The following is an 18866-nucleotide window of genomic DNA, read 5'->3' as shown; positions in this document are numbered from 1 at the left end:
ACCAAGTCAGCTAAACAAATTGGCGTCTTCTTGCTATCAAATAAACTGAAATTAAATGCAGCCCAAAACCTATTCAACAAATCAGATATATTGAAGGACAAAAGTGCCCCACGAGGCTTGTCACGTCAATGCAAATATATGTCTTTTTGTACCTTCGGGGATTTAATTATGTCTTCTTTACCTTATAGAAGGAAGACGAGGTAGTTTAAATAGCAAAATGTAGACTCGTATTTCAGTGCATGTCAAAAGAAAAGCGAATGCCATCCATCTGCTTGGCGTGGCCTTCCGTCAGGTTTTCGAAAGTGACATAGGACATGAGTACTGATGAGCTGTCAGTACTTTAAGGCGAAGGACTTTATATTCATGGGTGAAATTGTCTTGGAAAGTCTGGTTTGTTAAATGTGTAACAATGCTCGTTTTATTTTGATTATCTCTTATAATTCCCTGTATCTGAAAATACTAATTTAGTATGACCTTAACATGGTTAATATACTTAATGTAAATCAAGAGTCAGCCTCAGAAGAAAAATCATTGAGTGGGGTTCAATGCTTCCAAATCATAACATAATGCAATAGGAGCATACCAGGAACTCTCATGGCTTTTTATTGTTTCTGAGCGATCCCCGAAAGCGCAGAGATTTTGCTAAGGTCCTCTCCCTAGATCCTCCAATCGGGGAGAGGAAATAGGTAAAAATGCAACTATTTGGGCAGAAGTTCACCTTAGGGCAAAATGTTGGTGCTTTCGGGGACGTCTTCTCCCCTGATTGGATGACTGGTTGAGAGGACTTCACAGAATGCGCCAACATTTTGGTGGAAGTTTGCACCAGGTTATGTCCGCTGAGAAATGGACGACTATAGAAGAAGGAAGATAAACGATAAAGAAGAGAAAGTGAAAGACAAAAGGTAGAAGAGAGAAGATGAAGAACAAGAATGTGCGGAAGCGGAACTGGTCGGCAGAGTAGCTAGGGGAATGTTTAGTGAGTGTGACTGAGAGTATGAATGAGAGTGTGAGTGAAAGAGCCCGTGAATTTCGGATGAACATTAAGAGCTTTTTGCTTTGTTTTCATCCGCTTCGGGGGGGGGGGGGGGGGGGTCTGGCCTCGTTTTCAAGTTTGCCAAAATGCAGTTCATTTGCAATTCCGAGGAATCCAAATGCACAACTCTAATGCATAATTAAGTTGGTAAAGCGACATTCAAGAAATTATACTGTTCTACGATGGGCATTGTTGGGGCTTCATAATGCATAAAATCAGTAAGTTATTTTTGCAACTCTCCTGCCAACTCTCTCTTTAGTGAATAAACTTCTTTGTAATACATTTTTGGAATACCACATGGTGAGTTAATTTACAGGTACAATTAGGAATGAATTACGTTACAACATAATTAGACAAAAATATTTACCAATATAGAATATGCATCATGGTGGATTAAAAAAAAATATTCTTGCACATGTTACTTTTAGAATACTGACCTACATTACCCCATTATGCAATTAAAAACATAAACATTTTATGGCAAATTATCTAGAATCTTTTAGGAGGTCCTTCCATGAAGTAAGCCAAGGACACTTGACACAAAGAACTTGAAATCCCCTTGATTCATATGCATGCTCCTCCAGTCCACTTGAAATATGTTGATCCATTGGCGCTTCCTATGTAGAAATGTGTTTCTTTAAATTCTGTGTTGCAGGAGATAAAAGCAATTCTGTTTATCAATCATTTTGAACAATTGAACTGAAATTACTTTTTCGTTTGAACATCAATAGACTGGTTGAGTGATTTAGGAAGCGTCTGGTTTTATGCATGGAAATCAGATCCTCCGTGGAGGAAAAAAACAACACAAAATAAACACAATATCTAAAATGTAATTAGCTATTTGAGCATATAGCTGCAGATGTGGTGTGTTTTAGTGACCATAGTGACCAGCATTTACTGCAAGTATTGATCTTTTGGGCTACTATCGTATACATTAAGCACTTTTAAAATGGAAATAAGGCAAAACCAGTTTTAAGGTAATAGTATCATTTTTTTAAAAATAAGGTTTTATTCATTTATAATAGTTTAACAAGGCACCCTCTATCTTGTATCTTTTAATGCTCCTTCTCCTGTAGCAGCAAAAACAAAAAAAAATAGTGGAGCTAGACTGAGAATTATTAAATAAGGCAGACTTTATCCAGGGAGTACAGGTTTTATAACAATAACAAAAAATATTTTTGATATGCAAAATATTTGATACATCATTGCCTTTATTAAATATTTCTGGAATAAATACTTGAAAAATGGTATGTTTAATAATTTCGTTTTCATTTTTAGTTTATTGTTGCTGTGAACAGCAATTCATGTCACAGGAGAAAGGGCACATAATTACATACATTAACTTCTTAACAAAGAGTATATAACGACAAACATTCTGTGTCTGAGTTTACAATACACGTCTGTCCATTTCTATAAGCTGGTTAGTTTTTGTCATTAATTAGTTTTAGTGCTTCTGATATTATTATAATACCCAGTGAGTATTTAATTATAAATTACAATTTTTCTGTTTCTTTTTAGCCATTTTGAGCAAGATCGAAGTGCACTCAAAAGAAAGGAGTGGGAAAGGAGAACCCAAGAAGTTCAACAAGATGAAGACCTGTTTGCCACCGGTTTCAATCTTTTTGGAGAGCCCTATAAGGTAAAGGATCATTTTGCACTTTTTAAGTAATTTTAATACTAAAAAGCAGTTAATTTTGAATACATTGTCTTCTAAGCAGCTTCTAGAACCATCTAGGACTTTTAACCATTTAGGCTTCAGTGATTGACTTTTGAATAGGGAATTCTTCAAATGGCCACCTTGTCAGTTCTGGGATTTTGTAGGTCTCACAACTAGCTAATGGTGAATGGTGAGTCCCAGTTTTTGTTGCTGGTACTATAACGCTAGTATGCTCAATATTTTGCATTATTTATTATTTTTTATTATTTCTGCCAACAACCCACTTTATTGACAACCTGGGTTTTTCCTCTATTATTGTAAGGTAAATTCTACGTGACAGTTGTAGATGGGTAGCTTTGACATTTTTCTAAATGCCATTTAAACAAGTATAATAGAATCTGAACAGAAGTAGCATTTTATTCCATAAAACTAACACATGCCCACATATATTTTTTAAGGATGTTGTTTTTAGATGCCTTTTTTAGAAAAATACTGCAACTCTAATACAAGCCAATGAGATGGTTTCAAAATTATTATTATTTATAGATTTATTAAGTGCTGTCATATTCTGTATAGCTGTACAATGGTAAACTGTCCTTTCCTACATACTAGAGGTCTAGCCGGATGTTCATAGGCACATGTTTTGCAATGAGATGGGTTGTATACTTACACACACAATGTTCGTGAGACTTGTGCATCAGCTGCGCACAACTCAACCCATCTTCCACACCAATGTCATAGTTTTCAGGGTGTCAGGGTGATCACAGGCTTGCCTTCTGCCATTTAATGCTATTACGATCTTAGTATTTTTTTAAATAAAAGCTACGCTTTAATAGAAGATGTGAGTGCTCTTTTCTACAATTTACTTATGAATTGGCTTCATTCAGTTTGCTTTCCAATTGCTGTTTCCGCATAGCGGACAGGTTGAGAGACCTGTGTCCTGTGGGATAGCTATCTGATATGGTGTTTTCTTTCCTTTGATGTTTGGACCATAGTTAGTTTTTACAGTATGGGAGAGCATTTTGGTGGCTATGATTTTTTGGTCGATATACAGTCATTGATTCCTGAGTTTAAAGACTTTTAACATTGGATTTTCACAATTGATGATATATATTTTTTTTACACTGGACTTATGAAATCATGAAAAAAAAATCTGGGAAAAAACCTTTACTGGTTACTTTTTTATTTGCTTTTCCATTTGTCAGATTCTTGCTTGCATAATAAAATGATTCAGTGAATAGTATTTGATAAAACATATTGTTAGAATGTTGATGCTCTAATACTATCCATATGCTAAAATATATATATATGTTTTTTTATCATTTTGATCATTACTGTTAAAGGTATGAAACTATTTTCAAGCATCAATTTATAGGTGGTGGTAAGTCCTACCTTTTCAAGCGTATATTGGGTATAGCAGCATTAAGTAAACTGTGGACTTCTTCTTGTTAGGTCTACCATTAGAAAGACATCACATCTCCAGAGGTTCAATGCACATAGGGTTGACCAAGGTCTACCAAGAATTGACAGTATAATGATGTTAGTTCATTGGTAACAATAGCTCATGAAATATAATAGAATATGCATCGATACTGCTGCCTTTTGGATCTTATTTTGTTAAATATGTAGTTATCTAGATAGGTAGGATCATCGATATAGTGGGGTAAACAAAATCATGCTGAAACATTTGAAACCTTTTTTTTACATGCACAATTTGGAGCCTTATCAGTCTTTAATGTTTCTTGAATACTTTCAGCCAATATGTAATGGCCTACTATGTTTATTATTGCCCTGCCTGTATTGGCACCTGTTATTATTGGGTTGCTACCAGTATCATCCTTACACCACTACCATACTGCAATGCCAGCAACCTATGTGTTATGGCAACCTATAACGTACATTTGGTATACAATTTAAGCAGTGTGTAAGGAGATTAACGAAACCATTTTGAAAAATCACAGCAGAATGATACTAGAAATCTAAACCATTGTTTTAAAATTAATAACTTTGCTGTTTTACTCATCGTTTGGCTCCGTCTGCTTTGTGATAATGAGTTAAACTGTGTGTGTGTAAGGAAGTGGAACAAATATGCAAGTGTTTAAAACGCGCATCATAATTCCGCTTGCTGTGCCCTGAGCACAATAGAATCTCCTTGTTTCCACTGTGGAGGCTGGGAGTAAAAAAGCCTAAGTTTGGCTGTTTCCCAAATGGTACATTGTGCAACGCTGTTGAAGGAGACAGCTTATAAACAAAGAGCTTATTCTTGGCTTAGCTAAATGTAATTTCTGACACTAAAAATCACAGAGTTAGGGATTGTTAGTAAGTAAAAGTGATTTTGATTTCTGTTATCTAGAATGTAAGCTACAAATATGTGTGGCTTTTTCCATGCTTTTTAGATCCACCAGGATTATATAATTACATCAAAAAGCATTTCTAATTATAACCTAAACATTACTTCTTTGAAAACATAGTCGTTTGTGTTTATATTTTATTGATTAAAGTATAATAAAGAAGCTTAAAAAATTGAGTATGACACAATCAATTCCATAGTGATATTTTTTCATTTATTTTTATCGGCATTGTTGAGTAGATTTCCATAGCAGCAGTACTGGAGGAACAAACTATAGGTGTAAATTATTCTAAACCTATGTGAAAGGCACGGTAGCTTGGCTCCAACACCACTTATGCTTTAGAAATGAAAAACAAAGGATTATCCCCTTACTTGTCTGTATTCTTTAGGGAAACCTACCTTTGAGATTTAAAACCTACCTTGAAGTGAAGTTTGCAGGACCAGTCAAATCCAAGAGGTAAATATTTCCCAAAACATAAACAATAAGGCTTAGTCTACTAGTCTATGGTGCATCCAAATACAATAAAAACCCAAATTTTGGTAAAACCCAAATTTAAAATTGATTATTAGAGGGAAGAAAATCAACCATGATTTATTGATCGTTCTTGCTATGTAGATGTTGATTCATTTGTATCAATTAATCTACTTTTATTTTGTTGTAACACAGAATGGTATATGATCTATTTTTTTTTTTTGGTTACGCAGACAAACAGAGGAGATGCACTTGCAAACCGTGTTCAGAACACATTGGGAAACTATGATGAAATGAAGGACCTGCTAACCAACCACTCCAATCAAAGTCATCTTGTAGGAATTCCAAAGAATTCAGTTCTACAAACGCCAGTTGAGAAAAATGAACAGAATTTTTTTCCAGAGCAAAGAAACCGTGTGGCTCAGTGCCACCAAAGTAGTAGCCATCCAGCATCCAACATGCCACCACCATCAACAATAGCATCAAATTCTAGTTTGATGCACAATCACGAAGCTACAAGAAAAACAAGAATGGACTGGCCACAAGGAGGTCATACCTCCACCTGTACACAAGCAAACCCATCAAGCAGTCTACCAACCAGATCAAAACATAATTCTTCACATGACTTATCTCAAATTAGATATGAAGATCTATACAACTGCCAAAATGACCAACATAAATTAGGTATTATTGATGAACCAGTGCCCACTACATCATCTTCAAACACAAGAAGACACAATCACTCCAAGTCAGTAAGTGTAGAACAATCCTATAAGGAAAGTTTGCATTCAAAGTCACCCATCGAATTAGAATTTTCAATTCATGGTTCAGTGTCTCCCCTCCCTTCTACGTCATTGTTACTGGCAAATAGTGGACTTGCATCTCAAAATTTTCCTCCTGGAATTCACAGTAAAACCAGCACAATACAACAAAAACCCACTGCTTATGTAAGGCCAATGGATGGCCAGGACCAAATATCAAATGACTCACCTGAACTAAAGCCACCAACAGAAACCGAGGATGGCTTTAACAACCAGCAATTTGGAATAATGCTTGAGGCAAAAGTTAATGTACCAGTTGCTAAAAACAAACTTCCAAAACTTACACTTCCCCAAGCAAATGAAGTAAGTTTATTTTATTGATTGACCTGATTTCAAAATTTCTGTGTATTAAAATGATTACATTTGTTAGCGCAGTATTTCTACACTACTTTAAGTATTCTATAGTAAAAATGAATGTAATCTCAAATGCAATATATATATTTTTAAATATTATACAATATTTTGGCTTATAAATACACCTGATTTGGGTACTTCACTTGATTTACAATTGCTGTAACTACTAGAAATAAATCAGTGTAAGGAAATGTTTTTATGAAACGTAATCCAAAACTATAGTACTCCTTGTTAATATCTCCTGTTATAGGAGAGGTGCGGGGATGTTCATACTTCGGGCCCAAAGAGCTTAATTTATTGTATTTATGAGCTTGAACAATTTGAAGGAAATGCTAGATGAAAAGTGTAGCTTGGTATACTGGGTTCAAGAGGAACGCTAAAAAAAAAAAAGTCTACAAAACATGAGGGCAACACATATAGATATCTAACTTAACCGTAAGACCTTGGTGTCCTTCAACTGCAACCAGAAGACTCTCATGTCCTTTAACTGCAACTTCAGCCGAAAGGGTGATTTCTCTATGTAACCTATGATAGGTCTCAGTTTTCATGATAACCTGTTAATGTTTCTTATTTTTCCATAATTATCTTTACTGAATTCAGGAAATTTGTTCTGTGAGTTTTTTTCTTTTATAGTGACAGTGTGTTAATAATGTAGTAATCTGTTTTAAAAAGTCATGAACTTTATAAGTATTTCACTCAGCAGTAAAGACTGAAGTGTTTTGAAGATAAAAACCGATTGTGCTGTTATTTCTGTCAAATATAGAGTAGAAACTATTGCTGCATGGTTTTTGAAGGAGCAGTTGGAATTTTTTGTACTGGATGTACTCTGGTGTAGGACCTTTATGTTTACTGTTTTCCTGCTCCTGCTTATTTTTTAAGCTACAGTAAGTGTAAAGATAAAAAAAATGAAGCCAAACCACTATGCAATTTATCTGGATTTCTCACAAAGCCCACTCCCCTGAAGAGCTGATTTTGTTAGGAGAACAGCGGGACTCTATTTTTGTCACACTTTCTTCTCATGTGTAACAAAGTGCGCTACTAGCCCAGCCAAGAATGGACGGATTGCCCTACAATCCCTTTTAACTCGCATATGCCATTACAGATAGAAAATCTCTATATATTGTGGCGTGGACTGGCCATCTGGCACACCAGGCAAATGGCTGCTCCGGCTGGCTGAGTGTAAAAGAGTGGCATGCAGCTGCATGTGCTTCATTTAGAAACCACCAGCCTTAGAGTGCCAGGGCTGCTAAGTCATTCCCTGTGCACCCCTGGATATATCAGTCTAATAGTGCCTACAAGGGGAGTCTAGAACCAGAATACGAGGGAGTTACCAAAAAAAACCTGGGGATTTTCAGCCTTTTATGGGACTCGTCAGGGGAGCTGCTCTTGGTCTGTGAGCTTAAGGCCTGGGTTAAGGTGGAAAGAGACCAGGCAACCGTCTGGTAGGCTTGTGCAGTATGGCACCATGTACGTGACTTGACTGCCTCTCATATGGCGGGTCTTGTAGTTTATTGTGTGTCTGCTAGCCGGATACAGGCTCCAATAGCATGAGAGTGTACCATGCAGCCATGTGTATTTATTAGGTGTCAGCAAGCATATAATTTATTGGCTGTTGGCCTTAAACTGCCAGGGCAATTCTAATCTCCAGTCCAGACATGGGTATTTGTGTCCAAAAGAGTAGCAGTTCCTTCAAAATAGGGGCAACTTGGGAGGATGTGCTGGCTTGCTTTGTCTTATTATTAAAGGCAGATTGTAGGGAAGCATATGTAATTATCTGACTGATGGGAGTTTAGGTTTGAGGACCACATTATATGTAAACTGGAAGCAGTAATGTTTGTATCACAGATTCCCCCCAAAAAGCCTTTGAAAATGTGTTGCAATGTCATATTAACTTCTCCAGTGCATCTAAATTTTAAATAAGTATTATTTTCTCCTGCCATCGTGCACTAAACAGCAGTTTTAATGCAGACTTTATTCACAGAGATCGTTCTGATCTTAGGAAACAAATCAATTTTTTCTTTTGTCATCACTACTTAAGACTTCAAATAGACATGAAATGCGGAGAACTTCCAATTCGCATCATTCTTTATATTTGATAGCTCTAATATCCAGCTAAATGATGAGCTTTGTTATATGTGTTTCAAATCACCCAGCTATTACCACAATATTGATCTGCTTAGTAGTTTTTAAGGATAAAGGGACAGACAGTCCTAATTCTCTATTAACCATCTTTAAAATTGACAGGAAGATGGCTATATTGATTTAGCCCAGTCAGTAAATGAGAATGGCTCATCCGCTGACATATTTATTTTAATAGGTGAAGAAATAACTCTTTAACACCCAAAAAGAAATTAATTTATCTGTACCTCCAATGACATTTTACAGTCAAATTCTGAGCTATCCCAAAGCCAGGGGAGGGCTGGCACCTTCTGCCAAGTGGCTCCATCACCCCGCCCCCCACCATATGCACTAGCACACATATGTACACACACCTACATACTCACAGTAAAACACGTACAGGTGCTTACACAAAGTTACACTAAAATAAACGTATTCATACTTGCTGACACACACGCCCATGCTAACACACACTCCCTCACACTGCTTACACATACACATTCATGCTCACACATACGCATTCATGTTAACACACATACACTTCCATTCTAACACACAACACTTACACACATCCATTCTAACACACAAACATACATACACATCCATGCTAACACACAAACATATATACACATGCTAGCACACAGTAACTCACACCACTGTTACATAAACATTCATGCTCACACATACCGATTCGACCTAACACACAAACACTTACACATACCCATCCATGTTAAAACAAACCCTTACACATAAACATCTATACCAACACACAAACACTTACAGATACACATCCATGCTAACACACAACCACTTATACATACACATCCAGGTCGGACCAGCCCTCTGTGAACAATTTCCCCCTGCACCTTGGGTCCCTCCCCTTACCGAAGCCAGTACAATTACAATAAATTTTTTGTGTTTGTGAAAGTAGTGCTATGGAACATCTTTAGGTTTTGGCCAGGTTCAAGCAGCTTGCCACAGTTTATTGGTAGGGTGCAAGCCAGAGGTGGAACCATTATAGCTTGTGACATCCCCTTGGTCCTTGGTGTACATAAAAAGAATTATCTCCAGGATGGAGGTCAGGATACAATTTCTTCTTTGTCATTTGTCTCTAAGTTTTGCTTTTTTTATTGAATGGGCAGAAACCTACGGTATGAACACTGTGTGTTATGTTCTTGATGAACTGCTACCAAATATACAGATAAAGAGGAAGCATTTTAATTTTATCACTATCAATAAATAGAAAAAAAATCAGAATGAAGAGTAGGTTTGTGCATTTAGTTTACATTATAATATTTTGCTTTTTACATTGCAACCTAACTGGACCTATGTCAGTTTCCCCCTTGCTAGAAAACTATAGCATAATATAATTTCACGGCTTTGTATAACATTTTTACATAGAAATCAATGAGTTGAATGGGGACTCATAAATATTTCTCTGTAAATTTTGCAAGCAAGATGCAGGTTTGCTACTGTTTACAGCCAAGATTGATAAAAAAAATATCTAAGCTACATCAATTTGGGGAAAAAACATAGCTTTAATGATACTGGTACTGATAATAATTGATGTTTTTTGTTGACCTAAAGCTATTTTTTAAATATGTTGGGCTGTTCTAAAAGTTGAAAAGAATACCTTTATGATTGCATTCCCTATCATTTGTCAATTCTCTTTGTGCAATTGCAGTGAGGTCTATTCACTAAAGAGAATAATTTGCAGGAGAGTTGTAGTTTTTACCATTATATCTTCATTTATGAAGGGCCAACACTGGCAATTTTTGCTAGTATGAAGGGCTGAGCTGGCCCTATATAATGCATTATTCAATGGGTGAGGAGACCTTATAGAAACCAGGGCCAGCCAAGCTCTCCCTGCAACAGAAGAAGCCCTCCATAATGTATAGTGAAGCCAAGGTGCTCTTCTGAAGACTCTCGTGAACATATACTCTTGTGAACAAATGTGTTTTACGAAACTTACAATTTAAATGTATCAAATTCTTAGGTGCGCAAATAAATGAAGATATTAAAAGGATTTTTGACATTTAGGCAAAGTTTAAGGAATGCGTGGTAAAACAATGGATTGTATCTGTCCTGACTGTCCCACAATTAAAACATATGTTTTAGCAAATGTAACATATATCTCTTTTTGTAATATAATCTGTGTGGTATGGTTTAAGCAGAGCCGTGTCAGGCTGGCTGCAAAGCCCCATGGAAATCCTTGCTTTACATGGCCAGACTGGAAATCCCTTATGCAAAGTAAAAGATTTGGTTCTCATGTCATTGCACGAAAGTGTTTTCTCTGCGAGCACAAGGTTAAAAGCGTATTACCTGCCAAAAGTTTAGTCTAGAGGGATGTTTCAAGATTGAATATTTAGGTCATCTCTCATTGTTGACTTGTGCGTAAGTGCGTAATATAAGCTATACAGTGCCAGTATAGTTGTATAGGCTGTCTATAACATAATGACACCAACCTCAGAACCAAGGTAAGTGACTATACCATTGTCCTTATAGAACAATACAATGGAACTGATTATTCTGCCCTGAGGAAACCCAGTTTGTTTAAGTTAATGAGGTAGTGTTCCAAAACGTATTAGTTATTAATAATTTTAATATTTTAATAGAATGTAAATGAAACATGCATAGGTATTATGTATAAATGGGCAATAATGTAATTTTACTATTAATTGCTCAATTTTTTATCACAATTGTTCTTTCTCCAAAACCGAGGGGCTCTTTTTTTGGTACGGTTGGAACTGATTAAGATTTGAGGTATTGTAGATGACTTTAATAAACTGATAAGAAATGTAGACTAAATAAGTCATTTCTAACCACTCAAATATTTTGTTTGAACAAATTTATGGCCATATTTCATCTTATCATATACGCACCACACATTTTTCTAATGACAGTTAGGAAGAGGATGGTTTAGAGGGCCAAAGAATTTTTCCTTAGGAAAAATCTTTGTGAATAATTTTTTATTTAAAGTAAGATATATGTGTAGCTATACCACTCTTTTGCTTTTCAAATAACACAAAGTATCCTAGCATCCATTTATTCATCATTCATTGCAGGAAGAGAACTAGTGTGTGATGAAAGTGTAGTTTTAGAACATCCTCTTAAAGCAATTTTCGCCCTTTACATATGCTGCAGCACTGAATAGGGCTTTCCAATTCTATTAATCAAATAATTTAGGTTAAAACATTTCTCCGTTTGTTAATTAAAATGTTTTAGAACATTAATACACGTATTGACTTGGGAATAAATTAACAGACAAGCATTGCATCAGTTTTATGGGATGTAATGCCGATGTAATTTTTCATGTCTTAGGCAAGTAGAGGAAATTTGTGTGAAATTAAGAAAAGCTTTTCGTTACGGGAAATCTAGTAGGAATAATATGTAATTTTCTTTAATGTTTTAAGGGCCAAAATCATGGTTATGACATCACGTGATTGTCTTAATTAAAATCCTCTATCGTTTAGTGCCTTGAAATGGGCTAGTTCTATTTTAATAGTTTGTACTAGTGTTTGAATCAGTTGAAATCATTTGGTTTATTCCTAATATTTCTAATATTTCTTCTGGGTTTTTTTAAATTATTAGTATCTGAGTGAGCAGTATTCTAGAATGCGGTCCTCTGCTTTTACTGTTTAGTACTTTATTAGGAATAGGTTTAAACCACAACAGGGTTAGACATAGCTGAAATTAGATGTATGGCTTAGCCAGGAGAGAGCGGATTGATCTATACAGATATGGCCTTCCCCTCATGCTTTAATCTATCTGTATGGAGACCTATCTGTATCTCACAACATTTCCATGAGCTGTAATGGGATCTGGTTTGGCCCTGCTTAGGCCCAGACTGGCCATCAGGTAAACCATGCAAATGCCCAATGTCATCTCTCTGCATGCGGCTCTACTTATCCGGAAGTACTAGGACCTTAGTCTGGCCCTGGATGGCTTTGTTTTGCTTTTTTCCTAGTTTGCCCACTATTTCTGGCTTTTCATGTTGTTATATGTACTATATAACAGTAGATCGAAGAGAATCCTAAGGATAGTGAGAAGATAATATGGCTGGTGCTCTGTCACAAATGAACAGGCAATCTCACTCATAATAATGTTGTGGCAACTATTTATGTCCACAACTGCTCACCATGGATGAACAGCCACCAAAAGTGAATTAGCAGTAAGGAGAGCGGTTGGGTACTATGAGGTCTCTTAATATCGATGACTTTATTTTATGATCCAGCATAGAGGACTGATAATTGTTTGTGCTAAGTGAGGACGCTGCTTCCTAAGGTGTGCTCAAAATAAATTAATGACTGTAATTTATATACGTAAACCAGTGACAACATGTTGTTGTCACATAGCTAGGGGGCCATTGGTTACTAATAAGCCACTTGTGACCACAAGTGGGTACACATACCCACAAAGGCTTGATAGGGCAGTCTACATGGACCACCCAATACATTGTATTGGTAACAACCTACACCAGTCAACAGAAACTGTATTATTATCTGTGTGAATCAGAACATGTTATTAGCATTGTCATAGTTGACGCAGGCAGCAAGGGTTTATAAATGATATGTAATTTGTCTGTCCAGGCAATAAACCAAGTCTTAGTGTTAGTGGCGCTTTCTGACCTAGGCCCACTCTTCCGCATACCAAGGGGCCAGTCAACCTATCTAATCTAAGATTTTTAAATCTGGGGAAATTGTTACCATCTTTAAGAGGGCAACCCTCTTTTATTACATGAGACTGAAAATGCCCTTAGGTAAAAGACAAATACAGCCATAATTTACTAATGCAGTGCTAGTTTGTATAAAATTTAGTTTTTGACTGTTATGTTCTTGGAATCAAGTGTTCACTGTTGCGGAGTTTGCAGTTCTCATCTCCCCAGACCATACTAATATTATGTTTTCTGCAAGCTGACCTTCCTACTCAGCAAAACAATGTGTGGCTAATGATATCCCTAATTAGCGACATGTGTTGGCTGTACTTTTGTCTGAGGCTCGGTAAATGTGTAAAAAAAACGGCCTGACAATATCCCTCATAGGAAAAAATGTGTTAAATGATAGAACATTAACAAATAATGTATCTAAATCATTACATTAAATAAAGCTATCACCAGCTACCTATGTTATACGATGTAATGCATTACCACCCATTCATATTTAGGTAAGAAATTCTACATTTTTGACATACGTTTAATATTTTAGTCCTTCAGGAAGATAAGTTTTGAATGGGGTGAAGCGTCGATGATTTATAGCATCCAGTGATTCCAAAGACTGCTTTATAACCACAAATTACTTTGAGTGTCCTAATATAGTGATGACTGTTGGCCATACTTGGCAACTTTTTTAATGAGTGGACCTTGGGACTGTAAACCTTTAATACCCCAATGTAAATATTCTATGTAGTGACTCCCCAAATATGTTAACCAAATGACAATAATACCTGTCATTTGGTCAACTATACACCTAATTGAGTCACCTGCATTCCAGCAGGGATATTGACCATTAAATGCTGGTATCAAAAGCACCAACTGGGTGTCATAGATATGATTCCAGCAGTATAGAATAGGAAGGAGTCTGTTGCAGACTGTGTGACCCTGAGTCCGTTCCAGACTGTGTGACCCTGAGTCCGTTCCGGACTGTGTGACCCTGAGTCCGTTCCAGACTGTGTGACCCTGAGTCTGTTCCAGACTGTGTGACCCTGAGTCCGTTCCAGACTGTGAGTCTGGTTGGGGTAAAAATCCTGAGATTCAGGGTCCAACACAGAGAGTTCCTTGGTATGCATATGGCCTACAGCTATATTTACATCTGTTTACTCTGTTATAAACAGCCCTATCAAGTGACATTTTTGCATATTTAGAACACCTATGTGCAATGGCATTGATATTGTCAATAAATTAAATGTCAAATATGAAAAGCAACGTTTTAGTTACACAGAACCTAAAGTATGGCTTGTAGCTTGTAGCTCACTTTTACCCCTCTTGCATGCATTTGCAAGAGATGCCCCCAGTTGCTACGTGCCGTAGGCAGCTGCCTATGTTGGCTATATGGCAGGGCTTATACTGCTGCATTATTTGCACAGCAGCATCCATCATTAAACATTAAAAATATGATTTTACATATTTCTTAGTATAGTTTACCTTTAAACATTTGACATTTTTTATACATGAAGCGTCTATGAGACGGACACATTCAATGAGGGGAAAAAATCATGCTAAGGACAGATGGGCCTAATGTACCTTTTAGTACCACCTTGTCAGCCCCCTATTGTTTGCATTGTTACGAATAAAAATTCTTGGTGGCAGGGTCCACGGGCCGGCAGTTCCATTTTAAACCCAGACACAGAGGCGAGATTCTATGAAGCTGCTAAACCTCAAAGGGATTTGAGAAAAACCATTAGCATGTTTAAAAGCTCGTTTTTCACTGACCATAACAAGCCATTCAATGCACTTCCCAAAATGAATATATATCTAATTACTTTCCCTTGTAAGAGAATATTGGAGCTAGAAGATAGCAGCGTATGACATTCTATTTTTTTTTTTCTGTTAAGTATTGTATGTGATAAGAATATAGAATTTGACACGAAGGTGGAACCACTTGATTGAGACAGTCAGTTGGACAAAAGGTTACCTATATATTACCTCACGGATTTCTAAGTGTCTTTTCAATGCTGATATCTGCCACCTATGCTGGAAAGCCATTGTATATGTTCACTGCTAATCAAGCAATGCACATTCAAACTTAGTATTGTATTATTTTGGATACCTTGGTAGGGTAGTACTTATATTGTAATTTATACAATAGCGATTTATAGTTAAAAACAAGTATGATTATAAGAATTTAACAACAGGTCAACAGCAAAATACATGATTCTGCACAATCCCCCCGTATGGATATGCCCCTTTCCTCAACCCCCCATCTAAAGGCCCATGTACGAGGTGTGTTAAACATGTTGGGGATTCACCTCCAGTCAGCTCCAGCACTGGCTCGGGGAATACTGACACAGATACTTGCATTGACTTCGCTTTCTTGCCACTGATTGGCAGTGGCCAGAATAGTCGAACCATGAAGGAGGAAGGCAGCTGCAGCAGCAGTGCTGCCTCTTCTGTGTCATAAAGTTATAGAGTTGTACAGTGTTAGCCGTAGAGAGAGAGAGACCAATTTGGTAAAGATCTTCAGGCATATAAATCTTCTATACCTTGATTTAGTTCATTTTTATTCTGCTCATATTACATATAGATTATTTTTGTGACTCTCACACCAGGTGGCTAAGCATAGACAAAGATGTTATTAGACAAAACTATTTAAAATATATTGTTACAGAATAAATATAAAACATTGGGGATTATGTTCTTTTATAGTCGGTAATAGTAAAACGTAATATACTTGCATTCGTGTTGACTAGGGGAAAAAAAGGGAAGCCATAGATATATAAAATCAAATGAGTGCCTTGAAATTGAATAAAATCTTGGATTCTTTAAGGACTGTTATTGTGTACCTGCTGGATTTAACTTCTTTAACTTTGGTTCCAGAATAATTTTATTGTATTTCAGATCAAAGTATCTGTGAACATAGTGGTTTACTTTGTGTCGGATCATTGTATAATTCCCATTATTTTGTTCTATTTTTTGTGCCTTGTGCATTCCCCTCTTACCTCCAGTACCCCCGACCCCATTAAATCACATCACATCAGATAAATCTGTCACATCTGCTCTATCTATCCTGTTGAGGGCCTTAAAGTCTGTTATCGTGTCAGTCTGCTTAGAAGAATACAGCCTCGTGCTGAGGATTTTTTTTTCTTTTTTACTTCAGACAGTAAACTATTGCTACAGGAAGATTTTTTTTTTAATAGTGCTATGAGTGTGAACTGTTATAGAGTTAGGTATAGTGATATATATATATATATTAGTTGTCGGTCCTGATCATTATTACAAAGCACATTCTATTCTGAGTCATAATCCTTATTTCATTAAATAATTGGATTCATAGAAATAACTGTTTTATGTAGTTATGTACACATTAATTAGTCCAGAGATACAGAGTACATTAGACTTTTTTTAGGTATCTTAATTATTTCAACCTCCTCAAAAAATGTTGAGTGTCAGAATTCTTTTTTTTTTTTCAAGAAAGATTCAAGGAAAGCCCATTTAGGAATCGACTTACTAGGGGAAGATGCTTTCTACTTAAGCAAATACGTGAGTAAAATGAGTACTAGTATATAACCATTCATGGGTTATCAGAAATTATTTCAAATTGGAAAAACACAGATAAAATATATGATAAATATGTGTTGTAATTGTCTTGGCTAAACTGGTTGAGTAGATGTGCCTTGAGTCGTTGCCAATACCTCCATTGCGTTAAGGGTTAGAGGAAGATTTAAATGAATCTTTTCGGATGCATTGTATATTGATTTAGAAAGTTTCCTAGTTACATTTAATGGAATCTATTTTTATACATGTATAACAAACCCCACAGGAAGATAATAGGATCTCTCTGTGTCTACCTTGTGAAGATGGTATTGGTCCATATGTGCTTCGCCAGACATCATGTTGGGGATTGAAAGATCATTCCACGTTCTCTGAGCAAAGAACAGAAAGATCCGAGATCTATAAATAAGCTGTATGGAGTTTATCAATAATGCTTTGGTTGTCTCTTCAGTTCCTCTCACAGATACTATAGTCTTCTGCTACATTGTTTGGTCATGTCTTGGTATATGACCGAGACATGTAGCATCTTCAGATTTTAGTTCTAGTATTACAATACTTGGCATTAAATGCAACTTAACTTTGTTAAAGAGCTTGATTTTGCGCATCTTAATTATAGTTTTCCTGTAATTTATGATAATAGCATTCAGACTGCTCTACAGGCTTTTATGTAAGGATTCCAACTGTACGCAGCTAAATGTTTTAAAAACAATTTTCATTTTGGCTATAATTTACCTTTAACATACAGAAGTGGATTTGATACATCTAGCCTCTGAGAGGTGTGCGATGTATTATTTTGTCACCTGGAACTCATGGGGTTAACAGACCTAAATTGATTCTGACAGGTTCAAAACATCTCCTGGGGAACTAGGTCAGTGGAGTATTCAAGTCTTTACATTGTGACGTTTCATTGGTTACCATGATCATTCTTTGTTTAAAATCATTTCTGAAATAATTGGCGTTCATTAGTGCAAAACATCACACAATAGCGGAAACAGTCAAGCTAATATTAAATTAAAATAATATTAATATTAAATAAAGAAGCTCATAGTTAATTTAAAGGTGATTTAATATGCAACAGATTAGTTTGCATCCGGCAGTTAACCCTGAGTAATGCATGCTCAGATTTCAAGTCCGGGGTTTATAATTGTGTATCGAAAATCTGTCACCAGCATGACCATTTGTTAAACAGGGCCTACCTGGGAACTCTCCAAGACAAGCACTGCTTCCTATGGTCTCCAAATCACTTTTCTTTTCCTCCGGGCAGGGGAGCAGTGTTTAGCCACGCCCATTCCCCACCCAATTCTCCTCCCACTCCCAACCCTTTTAATGTTATCTAGGGATAACCGTACCCTTTTCACAGATCACACAGCTATCAATGTCCCCCAAGTGACTAGCAACAGCCTCATGCGTGGCTAGCTCTGTCCACTCCTAATGTCACTCTCTCACACAACAGGGTAACCAGCCGCGGAAAGTTCCCAGATATGGTTATGGGGTGGGCTCGGAGATGTGGATTTGTGGCACGTTTATAAGACTTTTTGTGTAGCTATGACCTGTTTAAGCTGAGTAAGGCATATAGAAGTTTAAAATATTTTATTTACACAACATTGTGAAATTCAAGGCTTTAAAACATTATGCTACTCTCAAAATATGGATGTCGAGGAAGGAACAGGGACAATGAAATTTGGGTCTCAAGGACACTTAAACATAGACACTTGATGACTGGTGACTAGGGCCTTCAATGTTTTATTCACTAAACCTTGAGTAGTAAGTAAAATAAAATATTTTATCTCAGTCTTATGCGTCATGAAGGGTCAGCCCAGTGTGCATCTCTTACATTATGGTCTAGGTTTGCCCT

At 36.5% G+C, this 18866-nt stretch overlaps 1 protein-coding gene across 1 annotated transcript in view; it reads left to right on the top strand.

Annotated features, from left to right (window-relative positions):
* Positions 1-843: 843 nt before the first annotated feature.
* LOC149298180 (AF4/FMR2 family member 2-like) overlaps positions 844-18866 on the top strand; it is a 142314-nt gene continuing 124291 nt past the window's right edge. Inside the window, exons 1-3 of the mRNA XM_089487650.1 lie at positions 844-902; positions 2552-2672; positions 5746-6636. Coding sequence (XP_089343776.1) covers positions 844-902; positions 2552-2672; positions 5746-6636 — 1071 coding nt within the window. The remainder of the gene's footprint in view (positions 903-2551; positions 2673-5745; positions 6637-18866) is intronic.

Source organism: Sceloporus occidentalis, unplaced genomic scaffold, assembly GCF_023333645.1.
Source record: "Sceloporus occidentalis isolate IW3139 unplaced genomic scaffold, rSceOcc1.0.p SCAF_34, whole genome shotgun sequence".
In the NCBI taxonomy this organism is placed as follows: domain Eukaryota; kingdom Metazoa; phylum Chordata; class Lepidosauria; order Squamata; family Phrynosomatidae; genus Sceloporus; species Sceloporus occidentalis.
Note: the sequence above shows the minus strand (reverse complement) of the source record. Positions and strands in the feature narration are given on the sequence as shown.